This window comes from Pristis pectinata, chromosome 8 (assembly GCF_009764475.1).
Source record: "Pristis pectinata isolate sPriPec2 chromosome 8, sPriPec2.1.pri, whole genome shotgun sequence".
NCBI classification, from domain to species: Eukaryota; Metazoa; Chordata; class Chondrichthyes; order Rhinopristiformes; family Pristidae; genus Pristis; species Pristis pectinata.
The window spans coordinates 42,538,296-42,552,278 of record NC_067412.1 but is presented as its reverse complement, the minus strand read 5'-3'; the positions used below and the strand labels follow the sequence as shown (position 1 = coordinate 42,552,278).

The 13,983-nt window shown below is 42.3% G+C and overlaps 1 protein-coding gene across 4 annotated transcripts in view; it reads left to right on the top strand.

Moving 5' to 3' along the window:
• Window positions 1-13,983, top strand: part of srebf1 (sterol regulatory element binding transcription factor 1) — a 48,439-nt gene that overhangs the window by 13,370 nt on the left and 21,086 nt on the right. For all 4 annotated transcript variants that reach the window (XM_052020885.1, XM_052020886.1, XM_052020887.1 and 1 more), the window contains exons 8-10: window positions 1,201-1,399; window positions 6,485-6,666; window positions 11,209-11,470. In XM_052020885.1, coding sequence (XP_051876845.1) covers window positions 1,201-1,399; window positions 6,485-6,666; window positions 11,209-11,470 — 643 coding nt within the window. The remainder of the gene's footprint in view (window positions 1-1,200; window positions 1,400-6,484; window positions 6,667-11,208; window positions 11,471-13,983) is intronic.

Here is a 13,983-nt window from a genome sequence, read left to right as displayed (position 1 = left end):
GTGGAAATGTATTAAAGTTTAAACTGTGCCATTTCATTTTCCAAAACAACTTAAGCTTGGTTTGATGGTAACATTTTGCCTTGAGGCAGACTGTGAGCTCAATACTTTTTGAGGGGCTTGGGCTTGAAATCTGCCCTTTCAGTTCACAATACTGAGGCTTGGTACAGTTCAGCACTATACTGAGGCTTGCTGGTGACACTCTTAGGGATTAATAATTGAAAATAAGGAGGCAAATAGTCAGGGGAGGAACTTGAAGCAATCAGTTTAATTGAATGAAAGGCTGAAAGGTCCTTTGGGTCTTATGATCTGTATCCTAGGACCTTAAAAGAAGTGATGTAATGAGCATTGTTGTGATCTCCTAAAACATTCTAGGTTCTTAAAAGGTCTTAGCAAATTGGAAAACTGCAAACATAACCTCCATATTCAAGAAAAGAGATGGAAAGTAAGAAACTTTATGCCATTTGCCATTGGGGAAATGCTAGAATCATTAACAAGAAAATAGTGGCAGATCATTTTGAGTAATCACAAATAATGGAGCAGAATTGCTTGATGGATCTTTGAGGATCTAATGAGCAGGGTGGATAAAGGGGAACCAGTAAACGTAGTGTATTTGGATTTTCAAAATGCATTCAATAAAGTGCTTTATAATAAGTTACTGCACAGGTAATGTTCCTGTTTTTCCTATTATATTCCCTTACAACTATTCTTCTGCCCAAAAGAAACAAAAGTTTATTTCCATTTGCTTAACTCTTATAAAAGTTGAATATCCTGGAATATTTAATTTCCAACCCGGTAAATTGTCTCTGTAATTGTGTTCCTTTATTTGTGTTCATGTCATGTGTTTGCCCATCTTGTTATGCATACTGTGTGCACTCTGATATAAAGCCTTCAGTTTTGTCTCTTTTCCATTTCCCTTACTCTTGCACTAAGTGGAGATCTGCTTCTGAATTTGTATCCTCTGTCCCTTTTGTGATGTTATGGTTATCATTACATATTTTATTTTGAGTAAGTTTATTCCCTGATCCTTTGAAAGGTGAAATTACTTGCTACAGTTGCAATAAGATTCAAGATAGTGTGTAAAAACCAGAACAATAAATTCTCATTCTGTACTTTGTTATATTGATAGCCCTGAAAGTGTGCAAGGATGCAGTGATTAGTCTGATGTGCATTTTGACCGTGGTGAATTCTGTTGACTTCTAGATGTCTGTTAAACAAGAGCAAACACTGCCAACCAGTGTTGGCATGTTGGATCGATCCAGGATGGTACTTTGTACCTTTGTATTCCTCTGCCTCTCCTTTAACCCTCTGGCATCATTGATGGGTGGATCGGACATCAGGTTGGTGGAGAATGGAGAATACCACGGAGCAGGCAGAAGCATGTTGGGATTTTCTGTAGAAGGTAGGAGTTTGATCAAAATCAAATAAACACAGGTACAAGTCTGTTCTCATTTCCTTCTGCAGTTTAGATTTGCATATGAAGGATGACCATTAGGGCAAACTGCTAGAGGACAGCCAGCCCCACTAAATCCCTGCACAAGCCAAAATAAAGGATAGCATAATTAAAAACTGTATTTGGAGAAACACCACTTATTTTAATCACTTTTTTTGTGTTAATTAATGAGAGAATACATTAGTGTCTGGGGCAAAGGTATATGCATCTGAGGTTTTTTTTATTTGGGAATTGAACTCATTTGATTAGAGTGCCTCTATTGAAATAATATCTGGTTGAGATTCCATTAAAACCAGAAACAGGGAGGTAGCTGGATACAGCCAGATGTGCCAGGAATGTGAACAGAAATCAGATAAGTGAAACAATTGAGTGTTTTCAGATAGACTAGACTGCAGACAGCTTTCAGAGATATTAGAAGATAATTGGTCATCTGAATGCAATCATAATCTGTTGAAGTTCAATTTGTAGTCATCAGCATAATCTGCCCTCTTTGTCTGCTAATAATTAACTTTAGCTTTGAGTAAACCCCATGTTTTGAGAACTGGAGTTGTGGGCTCTGCTGGAATTGGGAAAGGGGTTGGTGGCAGAAGGGAGGGCCCAGTTATTCAGTGTGACTAAGCTGGGGGGTGCAGGAGAAAAAAATCCCTCTTTGAAATATAGAGCCCTAGAGTAATACAGCATGGAAACAGGCCCTTTGGCCCAACTGGTCTATGATGCCCTCTAAGCTACTCCCACTTGCCCGCATTTGGCCCATATTCTTAAACCTTTCCTATCCATGTCCTGTTCAAATGTCTTTCAAATGTTGTTATCATACCTGCCTCAACCACGTTCTCTGGCAGCTCCTTCCACATACGCGCCACCTTCTACAACTGCAGCAAAAAAAAATTGCATACCTCTGGAAAAATATTCTTTTATCAGAAAGTCAGTTTGGCAGTGCAGAAAAGTCTGATGAAATTGTACACTGCACTAACTGCCATTCGCTTCAACTATTTAGAATGTCAATGGTCACTATCGGAAGGGAAACCTGGTATGAATGTGCGAACAAATTTTTATTTTGCAAAATGTTTTTCCATCTGAGACCTGTGATCGTGAACAGAGGACATCTTGCAACACCTCATATACAAACTGACTACAGCAGCTGAAATGTGCAGTTATTTTATCTATTCGTTCTTCAGGGCACCAGCCAGTAAGGCCAATATTTATTGCCTTTTCCTCATTGCTCTTGAGGAGGTGAAGGTGAGACTCCTTCCTGAGCCACTGCCATCCTTCTGATGAAGGCATTTCCATAATGCGGTAATGAATGCTATCAAGGAGATATTTTCAGCTGATGGACACATCCCTGAACTCTAAGTAAAAGTAATAAACTATATATTTTGAAAGCATGGTTATTGAACAGTTCTAACTTAACATGCATTATTTTGGAATAAAATTTATCCTGATGTTAGGTGAAAAGGGATATGAAACAAAAACACAGGCCTGATCTATTAGCCTGAATGACCTGTTTACTTACTGCATATTTCTAACATGATGGGTGTACTTTTGCTTCATGTTTGGCCAGAAGCCTAGAACTGAGAGGATGGACACACATGCTCTTCCTGGCCACTGCCCCCCCTATAATTTGTGATCCAGGGATAACTTTGCCCTTTAATGTTTCTGTAATTCCCTTTCAGAATAAACAACTGGATGAACAACAGGGTGGCAGTACTGGTCAGGGACACAGTTACAGCTGCAGAAAGGGTAGATAATGTAGAAGGGTCCCCTCTAGAGTTAATATGGGTGGAAGTTAGGAATAAGAAAAGGGCAGTTACCCTCCTGGGAGTATTCTATAGGCCCCCCAGTAGCAGTAGGGATACTGAGGAGCAGATTGGGAGACAGTTTTTGGAGAGATGCAAAAATAACAGGGTTATTATAATGGGAGACTTCAACTATCCAAATATTGATTGGCACCTACTTAGTGCCAAAGGTTTAGACAGGGCGCAGTTTGTTAAGTGTGTCCAGGACGGATTCCTGACGCAGTATGTTGACAGGCCGACTAGAGGGAATGCCATATTAGATCTAGTTTTAGGTAATGAACTGGGTCAGGTGACAGATCTATCGGTGGGTGAGCATTTGGGGGACAGTGACCATTGCTCCATAACCTTTAGAATCGTCATGGACAGGGATAGGAGCAAAGAGGATGGGAAGATATTTAATTGGGGAAAGGCAAATTATGAGGCTTTAAGACAAGAACTTGGGAGTGTAAATTGGGGTGACATTTTTGAAGGGAAATGTACTATGGAGATGTGGTCGATGTTCAGGGATCTCTTGCAGGATGTTAGGGATAAATTTGTCCCGGTGAGGCAGAGAAGGAATGGCAGGGTGAAGGAACTGTGGGTGATGAGAGAGGTGGAACAACCAGTTAGGAAGAAGAAGGCAGCATACATAAGGTGTAAGCAGCAAGGATCGGACAGGGCTCGTGCAGAATATAGCGTAGCAAGGAAGGAACTTAAGAAAGGGCTGAGGAGAGCAAGAAGGGGACATGAAAAGGCTTTGGCGAGTAGGGTTAAGGAGAATCCCAAGGCTTTCTCGTATGTTAAGAGCAGAAGGATGGCTAGGGTAAAGGTAGGTCTGATTAAAGACAAAGGTGGGAAGATGTGCCTGGAAGCTGTGGAAGTGGGTGAGGTTTTCAATGAATACTTCTCTTCAGTATTCACCAAGGAGAGGGGTCTTGATGATGCTGAGAACAGTGTAGGTGAGGATAATCTTCTAGAGTATGTAGATATTAAGAGAGAGGATGAGTTGGAGCTGTTAGAAAATATTAGGACAGATAAGTCCCCAGGGCCTGACGGAATATTCCCCAGGCTGCTACGTGAGGTGAGGGAGGCGATTGCTGAACTGTTGGCTAGGATCTTTGAGTCCTCATTGTCCACGGGGATGGTACTAGAGGACTGGAGGGTGGCGAGTATTGTCCCCTTATTCAAAAAAGGTAGTAGGGATAGTCCAGGGAATTACAGACCAGTGAGCTTTACGTTTGTGGTGGGTAAGCAGTTGGAAAGGATTCTAAGAGATAGGATCTATGAGCATTTGGAGAAACATGGACTGATTAGGGACAGCCAGCATGGCTTTGTGAAGGGAAGATCTTGCCTCACAAGCCTGATAGGGTTCTTTGAGGAGGTGACCAGGAAGATTGATGAGGGTAGTGCAGTGGATGTGGTCTACATGGATTTTAGTAAGGCGTTTGACAAGGTTCCGCAAGGTAGGCTTCTTCAGAAGGTCAGAGGCCAAGGGATCCGGGGAAGCTTGGCCGTGTGGATTCAGAATTGGCTTGCCTGTAGAAAGCTGAGGGTTGTGGTTGAGGGAGTGCATTCGGATTGGAGGGCTGTGACTAGTGGTGTCCCGCAGGGATTGGTTCTGGGACCTCTACTTTTTGTGATATTTATTAATGACTTAGATGAGGGGATGGAAGGCTGGGTTAGCAAGTTTGCAGATGACACAAAGATTGGTGGTGTTATGGATAGTGTGGAGGGCTGTCGAAGCTTACAGAGGGATATTGATAGGATGCAGAGCTGGGCTGACAAGTGGCAGATGGAGTTCAATCCAGAGAAGTGAGAGGTAGTACACTTTGGAAGGACAAACTCCAAGGCGGAGTACAAGATAAGTGGCAGGATTCTGGGCAGTGTAGAGGAGCAGAGAGATCAGGGGGTTCATATCCACAGATCCCTGAAAGTTGCCTCGCAGCTGGATAGGGTAGTTAAGAAAGCTTATGGGATGTTAGCTTTCATAAGTTGTGGGATCGAGTTTAAGAGCTGCAAAGTGATGATGCAGCTTTACAAAACTCTGGTTAGACCACACTTGGAGTACTGTGTGCAGTCCTGGTCACCTCATTATAGGAAGGATGTGGAGGTGTTGGAAAGGGTGCAGAGGAGATTTACCATGATGCTGCCTGGATTAGAGAGTATGGATTATGAGGAGAGACTAAAGGAACTAGGGCTGTTCTCATTGGAGAGAAGAAGGATGAGGAGAGACATGATAGAGGTATACAAGATATTGAGAGGAATAGATAGAGTGAACAGCCAGTGCTTCTTTTCCAAGGTGCCAATGCTCAAAACAAGAGGACATGGCTTTAAGGTATTGGGTGAGAAGTTCAAGGGTGATGTCAGAGGGAGGTTTTTCACCCAGAGAGTGGTTGGTGCATGGAATGCGCTGCCTGGGGTGGTGGTGGAGGCTGATACATTGGACAAGTTCAAAAGATTGTTAGATAAGCATATGGAGGAATTAAGTTAGAGGGATATGTGGGAGGAAGGGGTTAGATAGTCTTAGGTGTGGTTTGAAGGGCGGCACAACATGGTGGGCCGAAGGGCCTGTATTGTGCCGTATTGTTCTGTGGTTCTATGAAATAGGGATTGGGAGGGACTCGTAGAGCGTAATTTAAGCCTGCATCATTATCATTTCTTTTGTACCATGGAGCATAATACTTCAAAGCTCAGCATCAATGTATTATTTTTTCAATTTTAAAAACTGTTCCTCACGTTATTAAGTGCTGGATTTGTTAGTTCTCTTTGCTAGTTTTAATTTTGCTAGGCTTCTATTAATACATTTTTTTGTATTCTTTCAATAATTGTAAATTAAATATCTTGTCTTTCTTTTGCAAGTTTGTCAGTGTTTAATTGAGGTGTGCACTATTTCCTTGCAGAAAGTTTAAAAGAATGACATTGAGAATATGGAAAAGCATTTTGCATTATTTTCACTTTAGTTGAAGCCAGTGGTTTATTGAGTAAGCAGGTTAACTTTATTTAACAGACCTGTAAAAGAGCTTTCTCTGCTATTGGTATGCTATAGTGAGGATGGACGACTGTTCTCCAATTTTTGTTCTGGAAGCTTTTGGAAATAATTGTGCAAGTTTCCCTGAATAGATTAATCCAAGTAAGTGTGTGTTGAGGTAGAAGTTCTGGTGGGCTCAGTGATCCCTTATTTTGTTCCATGATATTTGGTTACTGTTTGCATCAACAACTCATCTGCCTAGCAAGTAAATTTAGGTAATTTTTTTTCCAATAGCTTCTTCCAGCTGGTTTTCCTGGGTCTGGCCAACACTGATCCTTTGGTTAATTAATGGAATAATTGTCCTGATCGTATTCATTAAGATCTTTGTATACGGTGAGCCAGTCACTCGGCTGCACTCTGAATCATCTGTCCTGTTTTGGAGGCACCGCAAGCAGGCTGATCTGGACCTAGCGAGGGTAAGGATGATTTACTTTGGCTAAACAAAAGGCTGGCCTAAACCTTGTAAGGATAACTTACTATGGATAAAAATGATGCATTCCCTCTCTTTCTGCATTTGCTTCAAATTTGTTTCTTCCTATTCACTAGAATTAAGTTAAAACCTTTGATTAATTTATGAAATCCAAAAGAATAATATATTTTAAAATCTTTAGCATATGTTCCCATGTGTTAGATTGATGGGACACAGGGATAGGTGGCCATAAGGGTGCTTTGCCAGTTTCATGGAAGCCCCGGGAATTTGATATTCCAACATGCAGAAAATGCCAGAAACACTCAGCAGGTCGGGCAGCACCTAATTATTTTTCATATTACTTTAAGGCATTGAAGAGGGCCATTATAATATAGATCAATACAGCATAGGAACAGGCCCTTTGGCCCACAATGTCTGCACCAAACAGTGCTGAATTCACTTCGGCCTGTACATGATCCATATCCCTCCAATCTCTGCATATTCATGTGTCCGTCTTAACAGCCTCTTAAACGTCACTATCGTTTCTGCTTCCACCACTCCCCCAGCAGCCTGTTCCAGGCACCTACCTGTGTTTTTAAAAAAAATGCCCTGCACATCTCCTGTAAACTTTCCCCCCTCACCTTAAATGCATTTCCTCTATTTCTACCCTGGGAAAAGGATTCTGACTGTCTACCTTATCTATGCCTCATAGTCTTTATAAACATATCAGGTCTTCCCTTATCGTCCAACATTCCAGAGAAAACAACCCAAGTTTGTCCAATCCCTCCTTGCAGCTCATACCCTCTAATCCAGCCAGCATCCTGGTAAACCTCTTCTGCATCCTTTCCAAAGCCTCAATGTCCTTCCTGTAATGGACAATGAGAATTGAACATAGTACTCCAAATATGGCCTACCAGTTTTGTATAGCTGCAAGATGACTTCCTGACTATTCTACTCAGTGCACTGACCAATAACAGCAAGCATGCCATATGCCTTCTTTGCCACCCTATCTACTTGCATGGCCACTTTCAGTCAGCTATGAACTTGTACCCCAAGATCTGACCTCCCAAAGTGCAATACCTCACACTTGGTCAGTTTAAACTCCATCTGCCATTTCTCTGCCCTATATTCTGCTGTATCCTTTGACAGCCCTCTATGCTGTCCACAACTCCATCAACTTCTGTGCCGTCTGCAAACTTACTAACCCACCCATTACATTTCCGTCCAAGCAATTTATATACATCGCAAACAGAGGCCCCAGCCCCGATCCCTGCAGAACACCACGGACCTCCAGCCAGAATAACACATTCCCATCACTACCCTCTTGTCTTCTTTGGGCAAACCAATTCTGAATTCAAATCACTGTGGATCCCATGCATTTTAATCTTCTGGAACAACCTAATCAAATGCCTTACTAAAATCCATCCACTGCCCTATCCTCAATCACCTTCCTCATCTCCTCAAAAAAAAAACTCAATCAAGTTTGTAATGTTCAGGCCATCAGGATGCTGCCAGCTCCCAAAGTATTCCCATAGGTCTTGTTACCCCACTTACTTCCTTTAAGCTATTCTCTCACACATGTCCATTAACTCTGATTCTCCTACCACCCACCTGCTTGCACTGGGGCAATTGTCAGTCATCTAATTAGCTTAACAGCCTGCATGTCTGGGTTGTGGGAGGAAACACAGAATCTGGGAAAGCCCACTGTGGTCGCAGGGAGAATGTGCAAAATCCACATGAACAACACTGGATATCAGGATTGAACAATAGTCATTGGAGTTGTGAGGTAGCTGTACTACCTAGTACAGTACTGCCCTGTGGAGAGAGAAACAGAGTCAATATTTCTAGTTAATATCCTTCATCAGAACTAGAAAAGCGAGAAAACAAGCCTGTTTTCAGTTGCAGCAAGGGAGGGGGTGGAGAGAACAAAGGGAATGTCTGTGATCCAGTGTGAACGAGGTTGTCCGAGCAGCATAATGGGTGGCACAGTAGTGTAGTGGTTAGCGCAACGCTATTACAGCGCCAGCGATCGGGGTTCAATTCCTGTCACTGTCTGTAAGGAGTTTGTGCATTCTCCCATGTCTGCGTGGGTTTCCCCCCACGTTCTAAAGACATACGGGTAGGTTAATTTGGGGGTTTAAAATGGGCGGCGCGGACTCATTGGGCCGGAAGGGCCTGTTACCGCGCTGTAAATAAAATTTAAAAAAAAAAAAATTTTTAAATTTGTGTTGTTTAGTTGATAGTTAAATTAGGGCATTTAGATAAAAGAAACAAAAGAACATGTTGGAACAGTGAGATGCAGAACACAGCAGTTGCTGGAAATCTGAAGCAAAGAGTGCTGGAAACATTCAGTAGATCAGCAACATCTATTGTTTCATTTTTCTCTCTGATTGCCCTTGTATATTGTGATGGTCCTGCAAATGATTGTTTCCTGGACAACTTTGGTCTCCACCCTATCACAGACATTCCCTTTGTTTTCTCCACATCATCTCCCAGTTTCTGCAACTTTAAACAAGCTGTTTTCTCACTTCCAGTTCTGATGAAGGTTATTGACCTGAAACATTTTAACTCTGATTCTCTCTCTACTGATGCTGTCTGACTTGCTGAGTATTTCCAGTATTTTCTGTTTTTATTTCAGGTTTCAGTACCTGCAGTGTTTTGTTCCAATTCCAATGTATTTCTAACACTTTGAACATCCTGCATTATTAGAACTGCAATTTCTGCACTTGCAGGTTTATTGATGCTAAAACGAAATGTCAGAGGGAAGAGATTAGGGTTGCGAGGATGGAAAGAAGATCTCAGGGTGGTGGGATGGGAATGAGGCTAGTCAGTGAGAAGATTAGGAAGAGGGCAAATGGAAGAATAGGTTAGGAGGGGCATTGGGGAAGATGAGGTAGAGTGGAAGTTTTAATTGGGGTTACTGGGAAAGATCATGGTGGGCGTGATAGCAGGAGGTGGGGCTGTGAAGGTCATCAATGGAGATGGGATTGTTGAGGATGTTAAGAGGAACTTGCAGTACAGTAAGCAAGCGATCCATCCTGAAAGAATTTTCATTGCTGGACTCCCTGGCAGTGGCCCAGGTAGAAATTAAGCAATACAAAGTAGGCTTTAATACTCCTGTTATGACCTGCTTGTGCAGTAGAGGCCTGTGCAAGCTATGCCTTTGAGTTACATTACAAAATCGCCCACATGGCATTAGTTGTAATTGTACACCAGTTTATTGTGTTGCTGAGTGGTCTCCATAGGTATGGAGCATGATCCTATTATTTACAGAAGTGTGCCTTACTTGCATAAAGTAAATATAATCAAGTTTCCAGTCAAATTCAGTTAAGTGGCCATAAAAATGTTGTGCCAGGCAAAGAATTTCCAGACCAACATTTTTTGAATCTGTCATGGATTCATTGCCATTCGGAAACAATTTTTCTGCATCATCTTTACTCCCTGACCTTGCTCCAAGCACGTTAATTATTACTGTTCAGTTGCCACAAGTAGTATTTTGCATTTCTGCTTTTGTGAAGAATTGCCGCCTTGCATCACTTCAGACATTTTCAGTGACTAGTATATCCCAAGGATAAAGATCAAGCCAGAGCAGAAGCCTATGATTCCCGTGTGAAGAAATAGAAAACCTTTATTTAACACCTTCATATCCTTTTCTGAATGTCCCAAAGAGTTTTAGACTTAAATGAAGTAATCTTTGAAATGCAGTTCCTATTGTGATGTAGGAAATGTCAGATTGCACACATTTAAGCTCCCACAGACAGCACTGTGATTATCTATTGATTGAGGGATAAATATGGGCTAGAACATCAGGAAGATCTTCCCTATAGGTAAGCCAACAGATATAACACTAGTATATGTTAGCATTTGCTCATCCCAAATCTGAGAAAATTAGGGTTATAATATTAAAGGTATGATATTAAAGGTTTAATATTTTGCACTTGAATCAGCTTATTTCTTTCTGTGCATTGGATTCATGAAGAATTTTCTCTTCGCCTTTAGAACAATCACATTCTGAGGATCCATAACTGCTTGGATGTCATCCACTCAGAGTAACAAATTTACCTCCAATCAGTTAGTTATATTGCTGTCTTTTTCAATATAATTCGTGCTACTTATCCTGGTGTAAAGATTCTTAATAATTTGATCTCTGTTGTAAGAATAGTTCAAGTTATGGCTTATCTTGGTGCGCCAAACTGTACATGGATCAGTGGACTTCAGCAGTCCTGGTCCAAAGAGGGAAAACCAGATTGATTTGCAATCCCAAATGCAGTCCGGAGTTCCATGTGCTGAGGCAGGCTCATGCTCAAAAGTAGAGAGGAAGGCGAGAGTCTACCCAGGCTGTGATGCCACCATACCCACTGATACTTACCGTGACCAGGCTAGTCTGTCTGTAGCATGCTCACTTGGAGAAATGTTGTACTTGGAATTACATGTCAGTAGAATTCTGTGGTTTCAGTTGCAAAGGGAAAAAAAGAGGGGCAATTATTTTGTTCAAAGAGCAGCAATATTTTGAAATCTCTGGAAAATTAACAGTCGATATTTTTATCAGGGTGATTTTGCACAGGCTTCCCAGAACCTCTGGATTTGTTTGAAAGCACTGGGGCGCCCTCTGCCAACTTCCAATTTAGATTTTGCCTGCAGCCTGATGTGGAACATCATCCGGCATATCCTGCAGCGACTCTGGATCGGGCGCTGGTTTGCAGCACAAGCTGGTGGTTTCAGGCAGAACCAAGAGCTGAAGGATGACATGAGGAAGTGCACTCGGGAGGCTGCGTTGGTCTATCACAAGCTGCAGCAGCTTCACATGACTGGTATGTGATCCTTACAAAATTGAAAGAATTTTTGAATAATATTGAGTGTACAGTGACCAAGGCAAATACAGTTTTGCATCAGAATAGTCCACAGTTGATTCTGAAATTAGTCTGACAGCCTATTATGATCCATGTTTCAGAGGAACAAGAGAAATGTAGAATTGATAGCCAGTTCACTGTATTATGAATCCATGCAGAAGATATTAGACAATATTGAGATAGAACTGGTTCAGCCATCAATGGAACTGATACTGCACTAGAATGTCAAAGAGATCAGGACAGTGTCAGACTCTAGCCGATGGTGGGTTTACAGTTCCCAGATAGAATGCTAACTCTGGTATACAGCTGGCCTCAGTGAAGCTGGATTCCTACACCTGTGGCCCCTGCCAGAAAATGTATGTCAATTTTAAATGAGGCCAAGTTTTGTTTTTGTAGGTGAAAGAAGAAAACTGCACTTGTATAGTGCCTTGTGCTCCATAGACAGTTAATTATTCTTGAAGTGTGGTTGCTGTGGTAATGAAGGACACACACAACCAGCTTGTACATCTGGTCCCAAAAGCAGCAAGTGAGATAATACAAGGTAATGGAGGGTTGGCAAGAAAACCAGCAGAAATTTCGTGCTCTTCCATGAGGCTATGCATCTTTCAAGTTCATTTGAGAGGTCAGGTTTAATCCAGTTTTCAACTCCCTCAGTGCCTTCAGGCCTCCTTCCTGTTGTGTTTAGAACTGTAAACAATTGTAGATATAGGCAGGAAACGAGTTTCAACTTGAGAGCTCCAGTTTTTTTTAAAAAGGTGAATGCATTTACTTTTGGTTCTAGTCTCTTGGTTGACTTGGCAGGACTGACTGTTGATTGATGCTGTCATCATTGCCATTTAGACTCATGACTGGGCACAACTCTGCTCTAGAATTGACATTTCCACTTCGCAATTTGCCTGGGTAGTGGAGCTTCACTGGAGTAACCAGGGAGTGGGGAAGAGTTCTAACCCATGTCCCTCAGTGTTCTTGTATATATTTAAGGTGGAGTTAGATAAATATTTGAAACATTGAGGGTTCTGGGGAACTGGCACAGAAGAGGAGTTGAGGCAAGTATATATCAGTCTTGATCATACTGAATGGCAGTGCAGGCTTGAAGGCCAGTAGTCTACTCCTGCTCCTGTTTTCTTGTGTTTTTTTGTTTTTGTGTTTTCTTTCCCGAAGAGCACTGTACTATAGTGTATTCCAGTTTGAAAAGTTAAACATAAAGAAAAGGAAATAATAAACCATAGAACCATACAGCACAAAACAGGACCTTCGGCCCACCGTGTCGTGCTGTCCATCAGACCACCCTCACACTACCTAACCCCTTCCTCCCGCATATCCCTCTATCTCACGTTCCTCCATATGCCTATCCAACAAGCTCTTGAACCTGTTCAATGTATCTGCCTCCACCACCACCCCAGGCAGTGCATTCCATGCACCAACCACTCTTTGGGTGAAAAACCTCCCTCTGACATCTCCCCTGAACCTCCCACCCATAACCTTAAAGCCATAAAGTCTTGAGCATTGGTGCCCTGGGAAGGAGGCGCTGACTGTCTACTCTATCTATTCCTCTCAATATTTTATATACCTCTATCATGTCTCCTCTCATCCTCCTCCTTTCCAGTGAATAAAGCCCTAGCACCTTAAGCCTCTCTTCATATTCAATACCCTCCAATCCAGGCAGCATCCTGGTAAATCTCCTCTGCACCTTCTCCAATGCCTCCACATCCTTCCTATAATGAGGCGACCAGAACTGAACACAGTACTCTAAATGTGGCCTAACTAGAGTTTTGTAAAGCTGCATCATAACCTCGCAGCTCTTAAACTCAATCCCGCGACTTATGAAAGCCAACATCCCATTGGCCTTCTTAACTGCTCTTTCCACCTGTGAGGCAACTTTCAATGAACTGTGAATATGAACCCCCAGATCCCTCTGCTCCTCCACACTGCCAAGTACCTTGCCATTCACCCAGTACTCTGCCCTGGAGTTTGTCCTTTCAAAGTGTACCACCTCACACTTCTCCGGATTGAACTCCATCTGCCACTTGTCAGCCCAGCTCTGCATCCTATCAATATCCCTCTGTAAGCTCCGACAGCCCTCCACACTATCCACAACACCGCCTATCTTAGTGTCGTCTGCAAACTTACTAACCCAGCCCTCCACCCCCTCATCTAAGTCATCTATAAATATCACAAAAAGTAAAGGTCCCAGAGCCGATCCCTGCGGGACACCACTAGTCACTGCCTTCCAATCCGAGGGCACTCCTTCCACCACAACCCTCTGCTTGGGAGTTGAGAGTTGAAGAGCGTTTTGAGTAAAGCAGTTCTCCTTTTTATTGTGAAAGAAATGAATTGCTGGTAAAAATTAAGTTGTACACCACATTTAGCTTTCTCAAATCATGGTCTTGCATTAAGAATAATGCAGGCCTGTGACAGGATAGGGGTGCTGGGTAGTGCTGGTTATATAAAGGATACTCTGAATTTTTGTTTTC